We start from the raw sequence: 24,239 nt of genomic DNA on the forward strand, positions 1-24,239 counted from the left end.
TATGTGACCAGATTAGAAACAAGCACGTTTCTATTGCCTGCTAATGACAGTAGAAATATTTAAAAGTTGCTTGGGTGCATAATTCATCTCAATGTTTTCTGGAGCTTTCAAACATTTTACAAGACTACAATCAAGTAACAGGCAAAAATAGTGCAATGCGTCTCACGCAGACCAATACTGACTATCATACAGCACAAGTTCCGCAGCAAGCAATTTGCAGATGGCTCCATCCCTGATGCAGTTTCATAATTCATAAAGGTATGTAAAAACAAAAAAAAAAATAATAATAATAATAATTTACACAGTGCAAGGAGAAGATCTTTGCCTAATTTAAATGATAAAGGAACTGGTCTCCATCTTAAATATCACAGGCATATATTTAAAGATACTGCAAATTGCCTTCCTGATGTTAGCCAGTAGATGGCAGCACAGTTCCAAGGTCATCCGAAGCAGGTCTTATACTGTAAATACCATATTTTGGTCTCTGCTTTCCTACTAAGCTCCCTAACACTATATATAAAATTATATTTAATTGAAAAAAAGTAGTCTGTGCTTTCGTACAGAAAGAAAAGAATTTATGCTCCAGCTAGTACATTCTCTTCACTGCTTGGATAGACTTTCTTCACATGCTTTATCATACACAATGACTGCACCCAAGCTTATCTTGAAAGGCATTTGAAATTTGTGCTCAATCAGTGCAAGCCGGGCAAGCAGAAACCTGGACTGGAAGGTTAAAAGCATAAAAAATGCAGACTAGAATTTTTGATAACTGCCTTCAGCTTGAACAGTATCAGCGCGGGTTTTCCATAAATAAATGGAAATGCCTAGGATGCAGAGTTCATGAATGGGCCGAGACATGCCCTCCATTTCATGTCCTTTTAGCTGGCTTGGCTGTTAATTGCTTTTCTCTCTCCAGATCACGCTCACGTTGCTGTTCTTGCCTAAGATTTTCCTCCTGTTTCTTCTGCTGCAATTTTAGGCCTCGCTTCTGAAAAACAAGACAAGACACCCATCAGTAACTGCTCCATAAATGAAAAGGGTAGTATAGTCTGGAAAAGGGATGTTGCAATCATAGGTGAATATTGATGTACAGCAGGGGTGTCAAAGTCAATATCATTGTGGGCCGCATCAGCAGTATAGTGGCCCTCAAAGGGCCAGTTGTATGTGCAGTGCGCTACATACATAGTGCAAGGTTCCAAAGTGTGCTACGTACAGAATGTAGAGTTCAGGAGTGCATTACGTACAGAGTGCAGGTTTCCAGGGTGAGCTACGTACAGAGTGCAGAGTTCAGCTGTGCGCTAGGTATAGAGTGCAGAGTTCAAGAGTGTGTTACGTCCAGAGTGCAGGGTTTAAGGGTGCATTATGTAGAGTTTGGGGGTGCACTGTGTAAAGAGTGCAGGGTTTAGGAATGCACTACGTACAGAGTTCAGGGGTGCAGAGTGTGCAACCTCATTCCCAACCCCCCCCCCCCCCAAGGCTTTCTAGCAACTCTCTCCTACCTGGTACCCCTGCCTCTAGTATCTCCCTGTGTAGGTGGATCTGTATCCCCTTGCAGGGAGATTATTCTCTCCCTCAGATTCTGGAGATCTATCACCCCCAATTCCCCGCCGTGAGTGCATGATCTAAGAGCCACTGAGAGCAAAGCTGTCCCTTGTAAACACAGAAGGCTTCTGTGTTTACAAGTGACACCAGGGAGAGGGAGTGAGAGTGGAGGGTGAGAGCCAGAGGTAGCGGAATAAAGTTCTGCCACATTCCAGCTGAAAAGCCGATGCAAGGGCCCCATGAGAAGGCCTGGCGGGCTGGTTCGGCCCATGGACCTTGTGTTTGACAAATGCGATGTACAGAATCACATACTGTCCAAAGCAATATAACAAACCAAAGTTGGCTTCCTCTTCATCTCAGACAAAAGTAACTCTTTCCTGCTATAAATAAAAAACTGGATTTTTGTAAGAACTTACCATAAAATCCTTTTCTCTGAAGTTCATTGACAGACGCAGCTCTTCCTATTTATAGACTCATAGGGTTATGCTCCTCCTTCTAGAGATAGACACTAGGCGGAAAAAAAAACTTGTCCACGCCTATGGGGGCTGTCCCAGCAGGCATAACCCCTCAGGCTCTGCTATTCTCAAACAGTTTGGTTGCAAGCAGTGTTAGAAAAAAAAAAAAACATAACTCAGAAGTAGAGGGGCGGGTGCTGCATCTGTCGATGAACTTCAGAGAAAAGGATTTTACAAAAATCCAGTTTTCTCTATCGTTCATTGACAGAGGCAGCTCTTCATATTCATAGACTCATAGGGATGTCCCAAAGCAGTATATCATGAGGGGTGGGAACAAGACAGAAACAAAAAACTGAATTCCCCAATGGCTAAAGTAGTCAACCAGGTAAAATAGAGCTCAACCAAAAACAACTGGAGCTCACCCGGAAACAATGGAACCCTCAAAGAGAAACAAAAGGAATTCTCTTTTAAACTGCAGCCTGCAAAACTCTGCGGCCAAAAGGAGCATCCGAGGATGCCAACACATCTACCTTGTAGAATTTAGCGAACGTATGCACAGACGACCAAGTTGCCGCCTTGCAAACTTGTAACACCGACGCCTGATGGCGAAAAGCCCAAGAGGCACTCAGCGCTCTCGTAGAGTGAGCCTTCACTGGGACCGGAGGAACCGGACCCTTCAGTGAATAGGCTTGTACCACCGTCTGCCTGATCCATCTGGAAATGGTCGCAGCAGACGCAGCCATACCCTTACGAGGTCCATCAGAAAGGACAATAGGAGCGTCCAATTTTTAAAAGGACTTAGTGGTCTGTAAATTGACCCTGATTGCCCGAACCACAGCCAAAAAATGCAAAGCATGCTCCTTCGGATGCTGAGGTTTTGCACAAAGTGAAGGCAATACAATGTCTTCATTCAGCTGAAAATCAGAAACCACCTTAGGAAGGAACGACCAATTAGGTCGAAGTACCACCTTATCTTTATGTACTACCAGATAAGGTGATCGCCAAGACAACGCCGCCAGTCCGACACTCTGCGGGCAAAAGTGATAGCCACCAAGAAGGCAACCTTCTGAGACAAGGACTGCAGCAAAATCCCCCGAATTCTTTCAAAAAATTTTTTAAGAACAGATAACACCATGAAATGTACGATTTCCACGTCCAATGAAGACGACTTCCTGGCCTTCAAAAAAAAATATTTATTTCCTTTAAGACCGCAAAAAACGCAGTCCCACCGCTAATACTGCGGACCCCAACCCTAAATAGTATATTATATATAGTAGAATAGCAGAGCAGGAGGGAGAAAAAACCTACAGGGAACTCCCAGAAAAACTTTACCAGAGCCCAGAGAAAAAAGTCCAGTCTGATCAGTCTAGAAAATGAAAGTAACACTGAGCTGTACAGGAAGAGGAAGAAACTCTGCCTCTATCATAAAAAAAGCTGTCTGTCTGTCCAGCCCACGGACCTCAAGAAAATGGCCGCAATACATTCTCAATGGGGAAATACATAAAATGGCTGCCCATACCATACAAAACTAATGGGAACACAGAGATCATGAACCACAGCAAAATGGCGGCTCCCGCGGCGTGCCATGCAGTCTCCGGGACCCCCAGGGAGGGCCCCAAAATAGAATGCATCAAAAGGTTGTTTTACAAGGTAAGAGTTTACATAAACTTTAAGCTCAGGGACACAGCCTAAATCCCAGACCCAGGACTCTCCATTTCACTAAAATCATGAGAATCCAGCACTTTTGTTGTCTTCATTAAAACCATATCAGTAACCAGGGACATACTATATCCCACCATAACATTTCAAGAAGGAATATGAATCTACTCTCCAATTCTACATCTTGCTGGCTCTAAGAGCTTTACTGACATCTCTGGGGTTACACTTCACCAAAAAGGAGCTATTCTACCATCATATAGGCAAGTCTGAGGCTGCAAAGAAACATACCGTATTTATCAGCGTATAACACGCACTTTTTCCTCCTAAAAATGGAGGAAAAAGTAGCTGTGCATGTTATACGCCAAGAGGTAGAAGGGGGCGGGCGGCGCTGAGGAGAAGAAAGGACGCGCTGTCATCAGAAGTCCCGCCTCCTATGCCGACGTCAATCATAGGCGCCGGAACTTCCGATGAGAGCACATCCTTCATCCTCGGCGCCGCCCGCCCCCTTCTACCTCTCGGCGCCACCCGCCCCCTTCTACCTCTCGGCGCTGCTTTCTGGAGATTTTTAAAAGGGATGTGTATAGTGGCGCTGGCGAGGCTGCAATTATGGGCACTGGCAAAGGCTGCATGTATGGGCACTGGCAAAGGCTGCATGTATGGGCACTGGCGAAGGCTGCATGTATGGGCACTGGCGAAGGCTGCATGTATGGGCACTGGCGAAGGCTGCATGTATGGGCACTGGCGAAGGCTGCATGTATGGGCACTGGCGAAGGCTGCATGTATGGGCACTGGCGAAGGCTGCATGTATGGGCACTGGCGAAGGCTGCATGTATGTGCACTGGCGAAGGCTGCATGTATGGGCACTAGCGAAGGCTGCATGTATGGGCACTGACGATGGCGAGGCTGCAATTATGGGCGCTGGTGAGGCTGCATGTATGGGCACTGGCGAGGCTGCATGTATGGGCACTGGCGAGGCTGCATGTATGGGCACTGGCAAGGCTGCATGTATGGGCACTGGCAAGGCTGCATGTATGGGCACTGCACTGGCGAGGCTGCATTTAAGGACACTGCGCTGATGAGGCTGCATTTGTGGGCACTGGTAAGTTTAAAGCTGTTTATTTTAAATTTCAGCTTTTTTCCTGAAATTTCTGCCCTAAAATTTAGGTGCGTGTTATACGCCGGCGCGTGTTATACGCCGATAAATACGGTAAATGCCACTTTTCAGGCGGGATGGGAAATATGTCAAATATCAACATTAAAGATAAAATTCTTCTTCTTATTATTATTATACAAGATTCATATAATGCCAACAATTTATGCAGCACATTACAAGAGGTAAACTCGCCTTTAATTTTGAGGTCTTTTCATGAAGAAGCATCATTTCCTTTCTAATATTCACCAACTTGTTATGGTAATACTTGGCTTCTGAAAACTACAAAAAAAGCCATAGAACAATAAACAAATTAGATATTTGCAATTCATCATTTTCTAAAGACATGACAAAAAGTGCAGGCATCTTAGAGCTATGCCAAAAAAAAAAAAAAAATAATAATTATATATCTATATATATATATATATAGATTTATTGTATAGAGTGCTCAGCATAAAGGAGTATGCCCCTTTTGAAAAGTAAGATTTTAATTAATATCTCAATGAACACAAGAACAATTTCCAAAATGTTGACAAAACTGAGTTTTATAGAACATTTGTTTAGCTCATTACATGAAAGTAAGGTTAATATAACTCGGATTACAAAATCCTCAGTTTTATTCAAAGTAGTTGATGCGAAAATGAATACACCCCACAATAAAAACTACTACATCTAGTATTTTGTATGACATCCATGATTTGTAAGGACAGCACCAAGTCTTCTAGGCATGGAATGAACAAGCTGGTGACCTTTTGCACTATCAATCTTTTTCCATTCTTCAAGAAAGACCTCTTTTAGAACCTGGATGCTGAGTGGAGAGAGATGCTCAATATATAAAAAAGCAGACTGATATACCAGCCCTAAAAAGGGCTTTTTGGGGTGCTGTCAGGACGCTGTCCTTATAGCAGGAGTGGACACAGAACACTGGCCTAGCTAACAATTTCCCTTTTAATTCAGCTGCAGCAGCACTCTCCCTGCTCTACCTAACACTGCAGCTTCAGAATGAATCTAAGATGGATGCTGTTCTTGCTTTGTCTCTTAGAATTCCCCAAAGGTGGTCCATTGGGTTCAGATCAAGAGACATACTTGGCAACTGAATCACTTTCATCCTGTTCTTCTTCAGAAATGTAACAGTGGCCTTAACCGCTTTACCACTGGTCACTGTGCTGCGGCACAGTGGCTCGTTATCGTCTGGCGACGTAGGTCTATGTCACCAGACATTCCCCTCTCTCGGCAGCGCGCGCGCCCCGCCGGAGGCTCGTTCCCGCTGTTTTCAGTTACAGTGGGAGTCGGGCCAGGGGAGGAGCGGCGGCGATCGCCGCCGCTCTTCCCCGATCGTCGGGGAATCTAGTTTGGAGATCCGCCCGCCTGTGTAAACAGAGCGGGCGGATCTCCTAAGTGACAGGCAGGGTCAGATTTCAGGGTTCAGCATAGCTGAACCCTGGATCTGTCCCTGTGTCACACAGTCACCTCCCCCCCCCCCACACGTTAGTAAGCACCAGGCATACATTAACCCCTCCCTCTCCAATAAAATTAACCCCTTCCCTGCCAGTGTCATTTTTACAGTAACAGTGCATATATATAGCACTGATTACTGCAGTAATGTCACTGGTACCCCCAAAAGTGTCAAAAATGTCAGTCAAGGGTCCGATCTGTCCGCCGCAATGTCGCAGTCCCGCAAAAAAAAAAAAAAAAAAAAAAACGCAGATCGCCGCCATTACGCGTTAAAAAAAAAAACACCAAAAATGACAGAAATCTTTCCCTTAGTTAGTAAACGCAATAACTTTTGCGCAAACCAATCAAAATACACTTATTGTGATTTTTTTTACCAAACATAGGTAGCAGAAAACAAATTGGCCAAAAATTTTAATAAAAATTGGTTTTTACATCTTTTTTGGGGGGAATTTCATATAAAAAAATATTGTTATTTTTTCAAAATAAACGCTCTTTTTTTTGTTTATAGCGCAAAAAGTAAAAATCGCACAGGTGATCAAATACCACCAAAAGAAAGCTCTGTTTGTGGGAAAAAAAGGACGCTTGGGTACGGCGTCGCATGACCACGCAATTGTCAGGTAAAGTCGCACAGCGCCGAATCGCAAAAAGTATCCCAGACGTAAGACAGCAAAATGCTCTAGTGGTAAAGTGGTTAAATATGTGTTGTGGATCATTGTCATGTTGGAAAAGTGCACAACGACCAAGGGCATGGAATGATGGTAGCATCTTCTCTTTTATAATAGAGCAGTACATCTGTGAATTTATGATACCATCAATGATATGCAGCTTTCCGACACCAGCAAAACTCACAGAAGGACACTGCCACCATGCATTTTTCTTTGTAACTCCTCCTATGCAATGCCATAGAGTTTTGAAGCCATCATTTCCAAAAACATTTATCTTGGTCTCATCACTCCAGAGTATAGAGTCCCAGGAGTCATTTTCTTTTACAGCATGGGCCCTGGCAAATTCTAGGTGGGCTTTTTTTTGTGCATGGGCTTTGGGGGAGGCTTCCTACGTGGACGACACCCATGCATGCCATTCCTTTGTAGTGTACGCTGTATTGTGTCACTGGAAACAATCACACCAGTTTGGCTTTCTACTTCTTTAGCTAACAGCAATGAACTTGCATGGTGATTTTCTTCAACCCTTCTTATCAGAAGACGCATCTGTCGAGGGGTTAATTTCCATGGACGGCCTGGACGTCTCTGTGAGAAGGTTGCAGTTCCATCTTTGTTAAATATTTGTATCACTTTTGCTACAGTATTCTGACTGATAAGTAAAGCTTTGCTGATCTTCTTGTAGCCTTCACCTTTCTTGTGTAAAGAAATGATTTTCTTTCTCAGGCCTTGTGACATTTTCCTTCCATGTAGTGCCATTGCTGACAGCATGAAATGGGAAGGGGTTTTCTTTGTTAACCACTTAAGCCCCGGAAGATTTTACCCCCTTCCTGACCAGGGCCTATTTTGCGATTCGGCACTGCGTGACTTTAACGGACAATTGCGCGGTCGTGCGGCGCTGTACCTAAACTAATTTGATGTCCTTTTTTTCCCACAAGCGGAGCTTTCTTTTGGTGGTATTTGATCACCTGTGCGATTTTTTGATCATGCGCTATAAACAAAAAAATAGCGTCAATTTTGCAAAAATAACAATATTTTTAAAATATTTTTATATGAAATTCCCCCTCCAAAAAAATGTAAAAATCAAAAATTTTTAACATTTTAGGCCAATTTGTTTTCTGCTACATATGTTTGGTAAAAAAAAAAAAAAAAAAAAAAAAAAAAAAAAAAAAAAAATCGCAAAAAGCGTATTTTGATTGGTTTGCGCAAAAGTTATTGCGTTTACTAAGGGAAAGATTTTTGTCTTTTTTTTTTTTAACGAGTAATGGCGGCGATCTGCGACTTTTTTTGCGGGACTGCGACATTGCGGCGGACAGATCGGACCCTTGACTGACATTTTTTACACTTTTGGGGATACCAGTGACATTACTGCAGTAATCAGTGCTATACTGCTATACATATGCACTGTTACTGTAAAAATGACACTGGCAGTGAAGGAGTTAACTTTATTGGAAAGGGAGGGGTTAAGTGTGTCCCTAGGGGCGTGTTTCTAACTGTGATTGGCTGTGGCTACTAGTGTAAGAACAGAGATCAACGGTCCTACATAGTAGAACCATGTGATCTCCATTCTTACACAGGGAAGAATGACAGACGGCTTTGTTTACATTAGTCGCCTGCCTTTCTTCCGGTGTAACGCAAGATCACGAGTGCCCAGCGGACATCGGGTCCGCCGGGCACACGCGCGCGGGGGGGGGGTCCGTGACCGCGCGGGAGCATGCCTCCGGCGGCGCGCGCTCGCTCCCTAGAGCCTCACAGGCTAGCGACGTAGACCTGCGTCGCTTTGCCTGTGAGGGGCTGACCGCCGCAGTAAATAGTCGTGCGGCGGTCGGCAAGCGGTTAAATAACACTCTTTTATAATCAACTGTCTGCTGGACACCTGTTTAACCACTTCTGGACCGCCTGCTGCAGTTTTACGTCTGTACTTTGACGGTAAATTCCGGGGTTAAGGCAGCAGATAGCTGCCATAACCCCAGGAATTTCTTACTCGGCCAGCGGTGTTCTTTCACAAAAAAAGTGGTCCCAGCAGCGGATTCGCTGCGGATCACTTTTAGGGGTGGTGGGAGAGGTGCCCCTCCCGCTGCTTCCCGGTCGTTTTCCACGCTTACTGGAGCCCTCGGTAGCAGGGAAATCTGTCTGGTCCTCTGAGGTGCTGTGTAGGAAGTCGAGTGAGGGCAAGATGGCCCCCACTCGACTCTATGGCCTTGGAGGACCGGAGCGACGTCATACATCGCTTTTACCCAACGGCCTTAAAGGACCCATTTTGTTTCTTGCTGAAAAGAAGAAATTGTTTTCTTTTTTTTTTTGCTTTTAAGTGTAGATTAGAGATCTGAGGTATTTTTGACCCCACATCTCACATTAAAGAGGACGTCCTGCTTATTTCTATTACAAGGGATGTTTACAATCCTTGTAATAGGAATAAAAGTGACCAAAATTATTATATTTTTTTTAAAGGGACAGTGTAAAAATAAAAAATAAAGGTAAAATAAAGAAAAAAAATTAAAGCGTCCTGTCCCTCCGAGTTTGCGCGCAGAAGCAAACGCATACGCAAGTCACGCCCACATATATAAATGGTGTTCAACCCACACCACGATCATTAGAGCAAGAGCAATAATTTGAGCCCTAGATCTCCTCTGTAACGTAACCTGTAGAAATTTTTAAAGCGTCGCCTATGGAGATTTTGAAGTACCAATATTGGGGCCATTCCATGAGAGTGTGCAATATTGAAGCATGACATGTTGGGTATACATTTATTTGGTGTAACATTATCTTTCACATTATGGAAGAAAATTGGGCTAAGTTTACAGTTTTCTTATTTTTTTTCATTTAAAAAAATGTAGTTTTTCCCAAAAAATTGCGTTTGTCACACTGTATTTGCGCAGCGGTCTTACAAAGTATTGCAACAATCTCCACTTTATTCTCTAGGGTCTCTGCTAAAAAAAGAAAAATATATAATGTTTGGGGGTTCTAAGTAATTTTATAGCAAAAAATACTGATTTTAACTTGTAAACAACAAGTGTCAGAAATAGGCCTGGTCCTTAAGTGGTTAATGAATAGCTTTCAACAGGGTAGGAATCACCGACTCAGATAAACCCCTATCCATCAGCACCTGGCATTCAACAGCCAAGCCGTCAAAGCCAGTGACTGTAAAGCAGGATGGAAGATCGGTCCTTGGGACAGCAGATCCTCCCTGAGAGGAAGCTTTCAAGGAACAATGGCGACCAGCTATAATAGATAGGTGCACCAAGCCCAGTGAGGCCAGTCCAGAGCCACTTAGATGACCAGAATCCCTTCTGCCTCGATTCTGTGGAGAAGTCTTGGCAGAAGCTTGAGAGGAGGGAAGGGGTAAATCAGAGTTTACTGACCCCACGGGGCCACCAACGCATCTGTGGCGTCCGCCAGAGGATCCTTTGAACGAGCCACAAATCTCTGCACCTTTCTGTTGAGCCGAGAAGCCAACAGACACAGTTGATGAAACACCTCCGGATGAAGGGACCACTTCCCTTGGTCCAACGCCTCCAGACCCGCCAAGACACTTCTTGTGCCCCCTTGGTGATTGACATAAGGCATGGCGGTGGCATTGTCCGATTGAATGCGTACTGGACAACCCTGAAGATGATCCATCCAATGGTCCAGATACAGTCTGATCGCTCGGAGTTCCAAAACATTGATCGGTAGTCTGGACTCTTCCAGCATCCAGATCCCCTGAGCAGAATGCTTGCGGAGGACACCTCCCCAGCCGGACAGGCTAGCATCTGTGGTGACAACTGTCCAATGCCAGGGGAGGAAGGATTTGCCCAGCCGAATCCCGGGGAATGAAGCCACCATATCAGGGACTCCTTCTTTCCCTGACTCAGCCAGATCTGATTTCCAGAGACTGCGCAGTCTTGTCCCATTTGGTCAGAATAGGTAGACACCATCAGGCCCAGCACCCGCATGCAAGTCCAGAGGGATGACCATCTGCTGGAGAGCAGGAGACGAATTGCAGCCTGCAATTTCTGGAGTTTATCCAGAAGAAGGAGCATTCTGTCTAAGGCTAAGTCCAGAGTCAGGCCCAGATAGTCCAGCTTCATGGACAAATTCAGAGCAGACTTCTGAAAATTCAGAATCCAGCCAAACTCCTGCAGAGTTCGCATTGTGATCTCCAGGTTTTCCATCAGAGCAGGAGACTCCGTTCGCAGAAGGAGGTCATCCAAGTAGCCCAGTATTGCGATACCCCGTTGGCGTACCAAAAGCTAGCACCGATGCCAACACTTTTGTGAAGACCCGAGGAGTAGAGGCGAGACCAAAGGGGAACGCCACAAACTGATAATATTCCTCTCCCACAGCAAAGAGGAGAAAACACTGGTGACTGGCACACATTGGAATGTGAAGGTAGGCATCTTTGATGTTGATAGAGGCAAGGAAATCCCCCTAATGTAGGGATGCCACCACCATTCAAATGGACTCCATTCTGAACTTCTGCACCCGCATAAAGTAGTTTAACGCCTTGAGGTCCAGTATTGGACCAGGAAGTAAGGACCCCAGTACCACCCCAAACAGACCCTGTAAGCGGACCAGGGACAGGCGCAAGTTGGAAGGAAAGAACCTTGCTGGGGAACAAGTGCGAAACTCGATCTTGTAGCTGGACCATATGACTTGGTGGACCCACTTGTCGTGCACCAGGGAAGTCCACAGGTCCATAAACCAGCAAAGACGTCCCCCCACCCTTGATACAGGTTAGGGCGCACCTTCAAGCTGAAGGAGTCTTGTCCACGGATCTAGAGAAGCCCTCTCTCGGCTTGCCAGACCAGGTTAATTTAGATCCTCCAGAGGAGGCCCTGAAGGGCTTCGAGTCCTTGTCAGACGACCCCGAGGGGCGAAAAAACCTCTTATGAGCCGAGAAGGAAGGCCCACGTCTATGATGAGGTTCCTTGCCCTTAGTAGCCTGTGGAAGAAAAGTACTCTCCCCCCCCCCCCAGTGAGACCTTTAATGATGTCACCCAGGGTAGCTCCAAACAGACGATCTCCTTGAAAGGGAAGTTAAGTCCAGGCCTTTTTAGAAGTCTGGTCCAGGCCAGCACTTGAGCCAACAGACACGCTGAAGGACCACTGCCAAAACAAAGAGCCGAGCCACTAGGGGAGCCAAATCCAAATAGGCATCACAGTTAAACTGCAGACCCTGGACCAGCTGGCCTGCCAGCTGGGCAAAGACAGGGGGGAGCGGTTCTCCCTCCAGGTCACAAAGTAAAAGCTTAGCCCACACGGTCAGAGTTTGCGACACCAGGGCAATGGTGAATACCGGCCTCATTGTCAAACCAGCCAGAGTGTACATATTGTGGGCCACAGCCTGTGCCTTTCTGTCAGCCGGATCCTTAAAGGCTGGGGACTCTTCACCTGGAATCATGGTTGCCTTGTTTAATCTGGAAAACAGAGGGTCCACCACCTGTGGATCAGGCTACTTCTTAAGAAGGGACACCTCAAAACTCCTTGTAAAGCGCTTAGGGACCCCATGGGGACACTTTGGTCATCCCCTCTCTTTAGCGATAATTCTGTCAATATAGGCAGGGAAAGAAAACACCTTTGCCGCTCTGGATGGCTTCTGAGTGCCAAAGGGAAACCTGCGCCTCAGTCGCAGCTGCATCCTCCATCTTTAGGGTCACACACACAGATAAAATCAGTGCCTCAACCAGTACCTTTTTGTACGCGGTTGCAGATGTGGAGGAATGATCCTCACTATCAGAGGATTCCAGGTGTGAGGTTGCAGACCCAGCAGGGTGACCCACGTCCGTGATGGCCGAATCAGATTCAAGATCTGATGAGACAGATGAGGCAGGGGAAGGTGGGGGGTGCTTTTTGATAGCCCGTCACCGGAAAGCCACCTCCACCTGGGACACAAAAGACTCCAGGACCGCTATCAGTGCATTGATGGAATGTTGGGACCCAGAGGGCCCGCAGCCTCAGAGAGGGGATCAAATGGGGAGATGTGCTCAAAAGACTCCATGAGTCAACAAGGGGACCCCACAAGAAGTGTAAAACACTGCAAAGGGACAACCCCACTGCGCTGGCATCACCACCCAGTTGCCAGGCACAAGCACCAAGCGATCCTCAGCACAGAGGGAGAGGACCTCCCCAGACTCCCCACCCAGCAGAAACAGGCACCTGCTGCCACCAGGATATTCTGCACTACACATTCGGCGATCAGGAAGTGAAAACATCCAGAGTCAGCACCAGGGGAGGGGCTCCCACCACCGAATTGGCCACCCACAGGACTCCACTGTCATGGCCACCGCTATTTTCAATGGGAAACGACAGCAAAATGGCTGCCGGACTACACAAACATGGCCGCCATGTATACAAACATACAGGCTACAACAAAATAGCGGCACCGAGCGGCAGAACGAGGCGTACAGGGACCCAGGAGGGAAACACAGGTCTCAAGGACAGATCCAGACAGGAAGGGGGGCCCTGGCAGGAGCCCCTAACCAGGTACAACCCCCCCAACCCCGCACAGTCGCTCGCCCGGTCGCTGGTGGTGCAGCCCCCTTGCCCCCATCGTCAGCTAGCGCCCTATTTGCCTGGACCTAAAATCACAGCAAGGAACTAGGTCCTTACTCCTGACTAGGCTATAGTGCCTATAGCAGAGAGAGAGAGAGTATACCCCCTGGGACTGCCCATGGGCAAAGCCAGACTTTTTTCTGCCTAGTGTCCTTCTCCTGTAGAGGGCAGTATAACCCAATGGTTAGACATATCAGGAGCTGTGTTAGTCAATGAACAAAAGAGAAACAATATACTTTACTTTTTGCTATAAAACATTCCCAAAAAAGATTTTTTTCATCAATTTTGGACAATATGTATTCCGCTACATATTTTTGGTAAAAAAATTCCAATAAGTCTATATTGATAGGTTTGCTCAAAAGATATCGCGTTTAAAAACTAGGGGAGAGATTTGTGTAATTTTTATTTATTTTTTTATTATTAATGGCGGCGATCAGTGATTTTAAGCGGGACTGCGGCGGACTGATTAGACACTTAACTGACACTTCTGGGGGGACCAATGACATTACTACAGTAATCAGTGCCAAAAACAAAAATATGCACTGTTACTGTACTGACGCTGGCAGAAAAGGGGTTAACACCAGGGGCGATCAAAGGGTTACATTTGTCCCTAGGGGATGTTTTCTAATTGTGTGGGGGATGGACTTGCTGGATGAACACAGAGACCTGTGTTCCTAAATAGGAGGAACACAGGATCCCTGTGTTCATTACTGACAGAACAGTGGTCTGCTGTGTTTACTTCGGCAGACCGCCGTTCTGTCTCTATGGGGAGCGATCGTGTGTGCCTGGCGGACATCGCGTCCGCCAGACCTGCTGATTGGCTCCCCCTCTAGCCTATCGGCACGTGCGCGCGCACCCCCACTAGTTGTGGCACACAACGACGTACCGGTATGTCGTTTCATGTAACAGAGCCGACCTGCCGCCGTATTTTACAGAGGCTAATCAGCAAGTGGTTAATAGGACAGGATAGGAATAAACAATAATAGGAGCAACATTTTAGCTGTACCAGTGTTTAGAAATACTTCTTAGGCCTCCACTACAAGCAGGGCCGTAGATAATTTTTAGTTCTGGGGGGGATCAGGTGAAGGCAACGGATACAAGTCTTACACTGCACCAAATTCACAAAGACTGGAAAAAGGGAAAACTATTTGTGTTGCCCATAATAATAAATCATTCTGTTTTCTCTGGTCCTTAAAGCGGTAGTATGCCGCTTTTTTACAATTTTACCTACAGGTAAGCCTATAATAAGGCCTATAATAAGGCTTACCTGTAGGTACAATTAATATCTCCTAAACCGGCACGGTTTAGGAGATATTTGCAGTGCATGCAGCCGCTCACGCGAGTGGCGCATGCGCTCTGAAGGTACGGGGGGACCTTCAGTTTTGCTTGCCGGGAGCTTGCTGGAAAATGCGCGCGGGAGTGACGTCATCGCGGCTCCGGCCGAACCCGGAGGAGACGGCGAGGGATCATGGCGGCGCCCGCAGCGATGTCCGGGGGGTCTGTGTCGGGGCTTCGTTCTAAGGTAAGTAATACATAATGAGCTAGTATGCGATGCATACTAGCTCATTATGCCTTTGTCTTGCAGTTTTTTTTTTTTTTTTACTTTTTGGGTTTACAACCGCTTTAATTCAATCTGATTGGTTGCCATAGGCAAAAAGAACAGTTTTTTCTTCCTCCGGGTTTTATGAATGATGTGGCCCAGAACAGAAAACATAAAGCATTAGGATTTTACTGCAGTATGTGTGAACAGAGACTAAAACTTGATAATAGCCAAGCCATCCTCACTATGCAACCCTACCTGAGCATTGGAAAGACCACTATATTGTGGCCGGCAGTGCACTCACAGCTTTTTATAACGCATTCAGATTAAAGCCTCCTTCACATGGGGGTTCACATACAGCCACTGGATTCCAGAAGTAAGAATCAGTGGATTCTTGGAGATGAAAAGGCCGGGCCATGCAAATAACACTGGCTGCTCAGCCTTTTTATATAATGACAAGCTGACAGTCACTGCAGCTGTTCTCATGTAGTTACACACAGGGCTTATCTATGGATGTCTGCGCCTGGACACAGCTGATAAATACGCTGCACTTGTTGCGGCTGTGTGCATAAATCCTGAGAGACGTGGTACTGTGCAGTGTCCATACATACAGAAGGAGGACATATACTGAGAATTACACCCAACATACAGGACAAGAGAAGTGGTACTGTGCAGAAACCATACATACAGAATAGGAACAGATACTGAGAATTACACCCGGCATATAGGAAAAGAGAAGTGGTACTGTGCAGAGCCCATACATACAGAATAGGAACAGATACTGAGAATTACACCCGGCATATAGGAAAAGAGAAGTGGTACTGTGCAGAGCCCATACATACAGATTAGGAACAGATACTGAGAATTACACCCGGCATATAGGACAAGAGAAGTGGTACTGTGCAGAGCCCATACATACAGATTAGGAACAGATACTGAGAATTACACCCGGCATATAGGAAAAGAGAAGTGGTACTGTGCAGAGCCCATACATACAGAATAGGAACAGATACTGAGAATTACACCCAACATACAGGACAAGAGAAGTGGTACTGTGCAGTGCCCATACATACAGAATAACAGATACTGAGAATTACACCCAGCATGCAGGAAAAGAGAAGTGGTACTGTGCAGAGTCCATACATACAGAAGGAGGACATATACTGAGAATTACACCCAACATACAGGACAAGAGAAGTGGTACTGTGCAGAGCCCATACATACAGATTAGGAACAGATACTGAGAATTACACCCGGCATATAGGAAAAGAGAAGTGGTACTGTGCAGAGCCCATACATACAGAATAGGAACAGATACTGAGAATTACACCCAACATACAGGACAAGAAAAGTGGTACTGTGCAGTGCCCATACATACAGAATAACAGATACTGAGAATTACACCCAGCATGCAGGAAAAGAGAAGTGGTACTGTGCAGAGTCCATACATACAGAATAAGGACAGATATTACACTCAGGGTACAGAACCGTACATACTACTGTGCAGGGTTCATACATGCCTAATTTCTAGTTTATCGCAGAATTAAAAGAAAAAACAACAGAAAATTTACCATACACACTAGCTGATGCAATGCGACACAGCAGCTGGTATGAATGGATCTTACAAATAAGGCCATAAATGTTTCAGCTCAAAATCTTTTCCATGCAATAAAAAAAAAAAAACCAGGACACTGGAGAGCAGATAGTCCAGTCTAGTTCTGGCAGACCAGTTGTGGTGCCAGGTGAGAGAGCTGAGGGGCACAAGTAAGAAAAGAAAAAGCCAATCACTTATCTATGTATGGCAGCAGCGGCATAGGCGTGCGCAGGGGGTGGCTGGGCACACCCTAATCACCACGTGTGGTGCCCATTCCCCTACTTTCTGGACTTCCTCTGTGTTGGCTCCCCGCTCCACAGTGCTGCTGGGTTCCCTACTCTCCTTTCTCCCCCCCCCCCCCCCAGCTGCTGGGGGAGAGGTTTCAGGATGGAGGAGTGGGGGAAGGGGCTAGTAAATATGTCATTTGGTGGTGCCTTCCCTTTCTAAATAAACACAGTGAACACACTCACTCAATGTGTTCATTCATAACTGAAGTGTAGTAAACTGTGTTTACTATGCTTCCGTTTGTGAATGAACAAGAAGCCGCTCAGCACAGAGCACTTCCCATTCATTCACCGTCCAGGGCAGGTGAGGCTGCAGAGAGAGGGATGTGTGTTTGAGCATTGGGGTGCACACCATAATGCAGTAGGCTGCACACACCTATGAGCAGCGGTAAGTGGTATGTCAATATTTTTTACTAAAATCATTATTAGCGGACACAAACATAACGGAGAACCTATTTGATTTAGCCCTTTTTAAAAGTTTTTTTACATTTTTTAAAAGTTAAAAATGTTAACAATTATTTTATTTTACAATTCTTTTAATACAATGTTCAATTGTCATTTTTTTTTTTACAATTTGTTATTTTTATTTACAGGACAGGGAAGCTGTGGGAGGGAGGAGAGGGGATGGCACAGTGAAAGGGGGACACACGGGGGGGGGGGGAATCAGGAGCAGGCAGAAAACGGAGGGGGATCGGTGTCGGAGAAGCAGTTACAGAAATGATGCCCTGTGTCTGTGTGTCTCCCTGCAGCAGCTGAAAGATGGCAGGAGGGGGGAGAAACTGGCTTTCAGCCGCTGCAGGGAGCCGCACAGGGCTTTCTTCTGTAATTGCCCCTCTGCCCGACCACGCGGATTCCCAATTCTGTTGGGGCCCCCCGTGTGCCCAGGCCCCCTACAGGAGGACTGGTGGTCCCCCCCATCAGCATCCCTGGTTTTGATCCCCTCCCCCCTATCTACGCCCCTGACTACAAGTGCAATCATGCACATGCATGAAAAAGCAACAAATGAGGGTGAAATAACATTTAGGCCCCTTTCACACAGGCGGACCGTTTAGATCCGCCTGTTCGTTTTTTGGCGGATCTGAACGGTCCCCCCATGCATCTCTATGGGGGATCGGATGTCAGCGGAGACATGTCCGATGACATCCGACCCGATCCGATCTGTCAAATCTGGACGGATGGAAACCCTATTTTCCATCCATCCAGCGGATCGGATCGGATGGGATTGGATGAGAACGGACCGACGGTCCGTTCCCATCCGATTACCCCCATAGAGATGCATGGGGAACTGACAGCTGTGTCTCCGCACACAGCGCGGAGACACAGCTGTCATCCTCCTGCTCAGCGGAGAATCGGCGGATCGATCCCCCGCTGAGAAAAGCGGAGTCCGTTTGACGGACATAGTGTGTGAAAGAGCCCTTAAAGGGTTTTATTGGTCATCTAACCACTTTCCCTCTCAGACCTGTACACTCCCTATGGACCAGAGCAGTTTTTACATTTCTGCTATCGACCTGTTTTGTTTGGCAATATCTTTGTCATTACTTAAAGTGCAACTATACTCACCTTCTCTCCAGCGCTGCAATGTCCCGGAGCTTCCTGCCGGCTGCTGACATCTTTCAGCCCAGCCGCTTCTGGGTAGCAATCCCTTGTTGTTTTCATTGGCCAGGCCAAGAGGAGTTCATTCCTGCACATCCACAGGAGTGCAGTCATCTCAGCATTACCAAAATTCCACACTAAGTTGTGCATGTGCAGCTCGGTATAGAGTACGGACAGGTAGGAATGTAACGTCAATGCAGAAGAGACATACTATGTCTCTTCTGCTTTAAAAATCCTGCCTGATCACCATTTTTTAATGTTAAAGTTCCATTTTAGGATAAAATACTGTAACACATATATTGTTTTAAAGTGATTGTAGAGTCTCAGTTTTTTCTATAAAAATAACAAACATGTTATACTTACCTTCTCTGTGTTGTGGGTTTGCACAGAGCAGCCCAGATCCTCCTCTTCTTGGGTCCCTCTTCGGTGCTCCTAGCCCCTTCATAAAAACACAAGACGGGAAGGTGAGCGGATGTGTGTCCGCTCTCCTCTCTCCCCTCTACCTGCCAGCACCCACTATGTTGGTCTCGGGGAATACATGGTAGGGGTGTGTGTGAGCAGTCGGGAGGCAGCGCAGCCACCCAAATGTTTTCACCTGACAGGCAGGTATCTGCCTGTCAGTTTTACACTCAATTCACCCAATTGTGTGTGAAACGCCACCCCCCCCCCCCCCCCCCCCGCTGTCAGGTCCATATGACATACAGAACTAGCAGCAAAAGAGTTAAAAATGACACTAAATTTATGATTCTAGTACAAAGCATTGCTCAGCTATTTATAATCAGCAGGAAAATAAAGCAGGCCATAATCAGTGCACATTTCTTTCTTGCAACCATGGTTTGCAGGAAAGCAATTTGCACGATTTCCCCATCCACACAGGCAGTACTGACAGGGGAATACCTGAGACGAGACATTGTGAAGACAGCGATTATTGCTAGCGGCTAAAGAAGCCACTAGTGATAATTGCAAGTAAATTTGGCAGGCTGGTTGCACCCAAGTGGATTAATCGATCAACTTGGTGCATTCAGCCTGCCCATATACAGTTCAAATTAGAGATCGACCGATTATCGGCAACACCGATATATCAGGGGCCGATCTGCACTTTCCCCGATATATCGGAATCGGCTTTTGATTTACCGATATTGCCGATATTTCAGGGAAAGTGCTTGCACCAGGGTGACGCCTGCAGCTAGGGGCATCACCCCAGTACCGCCGTCCATAGCCGACGGTCGGCTGTCTTGTAATGACAACCAATGCGGCTGAGAAACCACTCGGCTGTCATTCCAAGGAGCGGGAGGGGACGTCCCCCCCCCCCTCCCGCGGCTCGCCCCGGCTCTGCCATCCCACTGGGAGACCCGGGAATCCTACCTTCACCGCCGCCGTCTGAAACAGGTCTCCATTTCTTTGAATTCGGCGCCGCCGCGTACCCGGAACATCACTTCCGGGTACTTCCGGTGCCGAATTAAAAAAATTTACAGCATTCAAAACTAAAACTAAAATGCTTTTAAGTGCAGAGGAGGGGTTTGGGGTATTTTAGACCCCCAGATCCCTCCACCACAGTACCTGTAGACATTAAAAAAAAAAAAAAAAAAAAATTTAATGTCCAAAAGTATCGGCAGATACCGATATCCGATGACCACAATATCGGTATCGGCGGTAAAAAAACGATATTGGTCGATCACTAGTTCAAATCTTGTCCGGTTCCTGCTGAACCAGCTGAGATTCGAACTGTCTATAGCCGGCCTACCAGCTAAAAGGAGAATGGTAAGGGGAAGCTAATTAGTGTGAACTATGGGTTAATAATAGACAAAAAAAAAAAGTTTTCCCCCACTTGTCAGGATGCTTGTAAGAAGAAGTTTGAAGTTATAAAAACAAAAAAAACAAACATACATTCATATTCACCTCCAAGCTGCAGCTGTCCCTCACCGGCTCTAAGCCTGAGCACTGAGTGATCAAATGACTGCTGATCACTCATTTCTTGGCCCACTCTGAGCAGAGAGTGGTGACTGCCAATCACTGCTCTTCACTCTGCCCCTCCAGCGCTCACTGCAGCACCGGGTTTTAGAGGGGGCTGGCACAGCTGGCTCAGGCTCTTAGCCATACACTGAGAGCTGAAGCAGCTGTGAATTGGATATCTGGGTGGATCCCGACAAAATGGTCAGGATCCATCCAGAGCCTGGAAGTGGTTCTGTGACATCAGGTAACAGCAAGCTTTAGACCGATGTCTGCTGATTCTGGGTCACAGAAGAGCACAAGTAAGTGTGGCCAAGAAAGCTTTGGCTATTCTTATTTAACCACAGCAGTTTTACTGCTACAGGGTGGCCACTGTGCGCTGGATCACGCGTGTATATGTATATATATATATATATATATATATATATATATATATATATAGACTCTTCCAGTTAGGAGGCACGCATGCGCGCTGCCGCCGGCTCGCTTCCGCAGTGATTTTACACAGCGGAACCTGATCAGCAGGTGCGCGATACCTGATGTCCTCACCACCTGCCGATCTGACCTCGGGAGGTAAGGGATGGAATTTATGTCCCTCTAAAGCAGGGAATAAATTCCATCTCTTCCCCAAGTAAAAGCACCTCCCCAACAGTGAGTGAAACACAGGTTAGGCACACAGTGTCAATTTTATTTCTGTACAGAGTTGTATGACCGCTCAATTGTCAGTTAAAGTAACGCAATACTATGTCGCAAAAATGGCCTGGTCATGAAGAGGGGTAAATCATCCGGAGGTCAAGTGGTTAACTAACAGCATTTGAAGATGGAAGTTCATCCATCTGGTCTGCAGAAGAATGAAACAAAGTAGATACTAAAGTAACAATATTACTTTTGGCGCTTTTCCACTGCATGGAACCGTACCGGTTCGGCACGCTTTTGTGCTTTTCCACTGCTGGTACCGCATGGTATAGGGTCGGAACGGTTCGGTACGGTACGGTATAGGTTTGCTTTTCCACTGCATGGAACCGAACGGTACGGTACGGTATGGCTCTGAAAAAACAGTACCTACTCGATTGTGGTTCCAACAGGTACCAAATGGCACTTTTCCACTGCAAGTACCGGCTCGGCTCTACTCGGCCCTGCTTGGCCCGGTTTGCTTTTCCACTGCTGGTACCGCATGGTATAGTGTCGGAACGGTTCGGTACGGTACGGTATAGGTTTGCTTTTCCACTAAAGTAGTACTAAAGTTAAGTGGGTGGGATAACAACGGGGTGGGTGGGATTCTCTGACCAATCAGTGGCTAGTAGTGACTGCATGCAAAGGATTGTGGGATATGGTACCAGTTTGGTACCTGTTGGAACCACAATCGAGTAGGTACTGTTTTTTCAGAGCCGTACCGTTCGGTTCCATGCAGTGGAAAAGCAAACCTATACCGTACCGTACCGAACAGTTACGACCCTATACCATGCGGTACCAGCAGTGGAAAAGCCCAAAAGCGTGCCGAACCGGTACGGTTCCATGCAGTGGAAAAACGCCAAAACTGGTACCATATCCCACAATCCTTTACATGCAGTCACTACTAGCCACTGATTGGTCAGAGAATCCCACCCACCCCGTTGTTATCCCACCCACTTAACTTTAGTACTACTTTAGTGGAAAAGCAAACCTATACCGTACCGTACCGAACCGTTCCGATACTATACCATGCGGTACCAGCAGTGGAAAAGCAAACCGGGCCAAGCAGGGCCGAGTAGAGCCGAGCCGGTACGAGCCGGTACTTGCAGTGGAAAAGTGCCATTTGTAGCTGTGTATTTTGGTGTTTATAAGCAACTTCAGCATATTCAATGAAGCTTTGACAATAAAACCAGGAAGCTGATTGGTTTCTATGCAGAGCTGCACCATATTTTGCCCTCTACAGTTTTAGTAAATCAGCCCCATTGTGTCAGACAGTTCTTTTATTGGCAGCAGCAGTTGCTTTAGCTGCACAGCAACCCCAGCTTCATTTTTAGCCAGGTCCATAAATATTGGGACATTGACACAATTCTAATCTTTTTGGCTCTATACACCACCACAATGGATTTGAAATGAAACAACAGATGTGCTTTATCTGCAGACTTTCAGCTTTAATTTGAGGGTATTTACATCCAAATCAGGTGAACGGTGTAGGAATTACAACAGTTTGCATGTGCTTCCCACTTTTTAAGGGACCAAAAGTAACGGGACAATTGGCTGCTCAGCTGTTCCATGGCCAGGTGTGTGTTATTCCCTCATTATCCCATTTACAAGGAGCAGATAAAAGGTCCAGAGTTCATTTCAAGTGTGCTATTTGCATTTGGAATCTGTTGCTATCAACTCTCAATATGAGATCCAAAGAGCTGTCACTAACAGTGAAGCAAGCCATCATTAGGCTGAAAAAACAAACAACAACAACAAACTTAGAGAGATAGCAAAAACATTAGGTGTGGCCAAATCAATCGTTTGGAACATCCTTAAAAAGAAAGAACGCACCGGTGAGCTCAGCAACACCAAAAGACCCGGAAGACCACGGAAAGAACTGTGGTGGATGACCGAAGAATTCTTTCCCTGGTGAAGAAAACACCCTTCACAACAGTTGGCCAGATCAAGAACACTCTCCAGGAGGTAGGTGTATGTGTGTCAAAGTCAACAATCAAGAGAAGACTTCACCAGAGTGAATACAGAGGGTTCACCACAAGATGTAAACCATTGGTGAGCCTCAAAAACAGGAAGGCCAGATTAGAGTTTGCCAAACAACATCTAAAAAAGCCTTCACAGTTCTGGAACAACATCCTATGGACAGATGAGACCAAGATCAACTTGTACCAGAGTGATGGGAAGAGAAGAGTATGGAGAAGGAAAGGAACTGCTCATGATCCAAAGCATACCACCTCATCAGTGAAGCATGGTGGTGGTAGTGTCATGGCGTGGGCATGTATGGCTGCCAATGGAACTGGCTCTCTTGTATTTATTGATGATGTGACTGCTGACAAAAGCAGCAGGATGAATTCTGAAGTGTTTCGGGCAATATTATCTGCTCATATTCAGCCAAATGCTTCAAAACTCATTGGACGGCGCTTCACAGTGCAGATGGACAATGACCCGAAGCATACTGCGAAAGCAACCAAAGAGTTTTTTAAGGGAAAGAAGTGGATTGTTATGCAATGGCCAAGTCAAGCACCTGACCTGAATCCGATTGAGCATGCATTTCACTTGCTGAAGACAAAACTGAAGGGAAAATGCCCCAAGAGAAAGCAGGAACTGAAGACAGTTCCAGTAGAGGTCTGGCAGAGCATCACCAGGGATGAAACCCAGCGTCTGGTGATGTCTATGTGTTACAGACTTCAGGGTGTAATTGACTGCAAATGATTTGCAAACAAGTATTAAAAAGTGAAAGTTTGATTTATGATTGTTAATCTGTCCCATTACTTTTGGTCCCTTAAAAAGTGGGAGGCCCATGGGAACTCTGGAGGAACTGCAGAGATCCACAGCTCAGGTGGGAGAATCTGTCCACAGGACAGCTATTAGTTGTGCACTCCACAAATCTGGCCTTTATGGAAGAGCGACCAGAAGAAAGCCATTGTTGAAAAAAAGTCATAAGAAGTCCCGTTTGCAGTTTGCAAAAAGCCATGTGGGGGACAGAGAAAACATGTGGAAGAAGGTGCTCTGGTCAGATGAGACCAAAATTGAACTTTTTGGCCTAAAAGTAAAACGCTATTTGCAGCGGAAAACTAACACTGCATATCACCCTGAACACACCATCCCCTTTGTGAAACATGGTGGTGGCAGCATCATGTTGTGGGGATGCTTTT

The 24,239-nt window shown here is 46.2% G+C and overlaps 1 protein-coding gene across 1 annotated transcript in view; it reads right to left on the reverse strand.

The window, feature by feature from the left end:
* Positions 1–290: 290 nt before the first annotated feature.
* BLOC1S6 (biogenesis of lysosomal organelles complex 1 subunit 6) overlaps positions 291–24,239 on the reverse strand; it is a 56,614-nt gene continuing 32,665 nt past the window's right edge. The window contains exons 4-5 of the mRNA XM_082254051.1: positions 5,002–5,088; positions 291–988 (exon numbers count right to left, since the gene is read on the reverse strand). Of these exons, the coding sequence (XP_082110177.1) occupies positions 869–988; positions 5,002–5,088 (207 nt within the window). The 3' untranslated portion in view covers positions 291–868. The remainder of the gene's footprint in view (positions 989–5,001; positions 5,089–24,239) is intronic.

This window comes from Pelophylax lessonae (genome assembly GCF_965119305.1).
Source record: "Pelophylax lessonae genome assembly, chromosome: 4".
Classification (NCBI taxonomy): domain Eukaryota; kingdom Metazoa; phylum Chordata; class Amphibia; order Anura; family Ranidae; genus Pelophylax; species Pelophylax lessonae.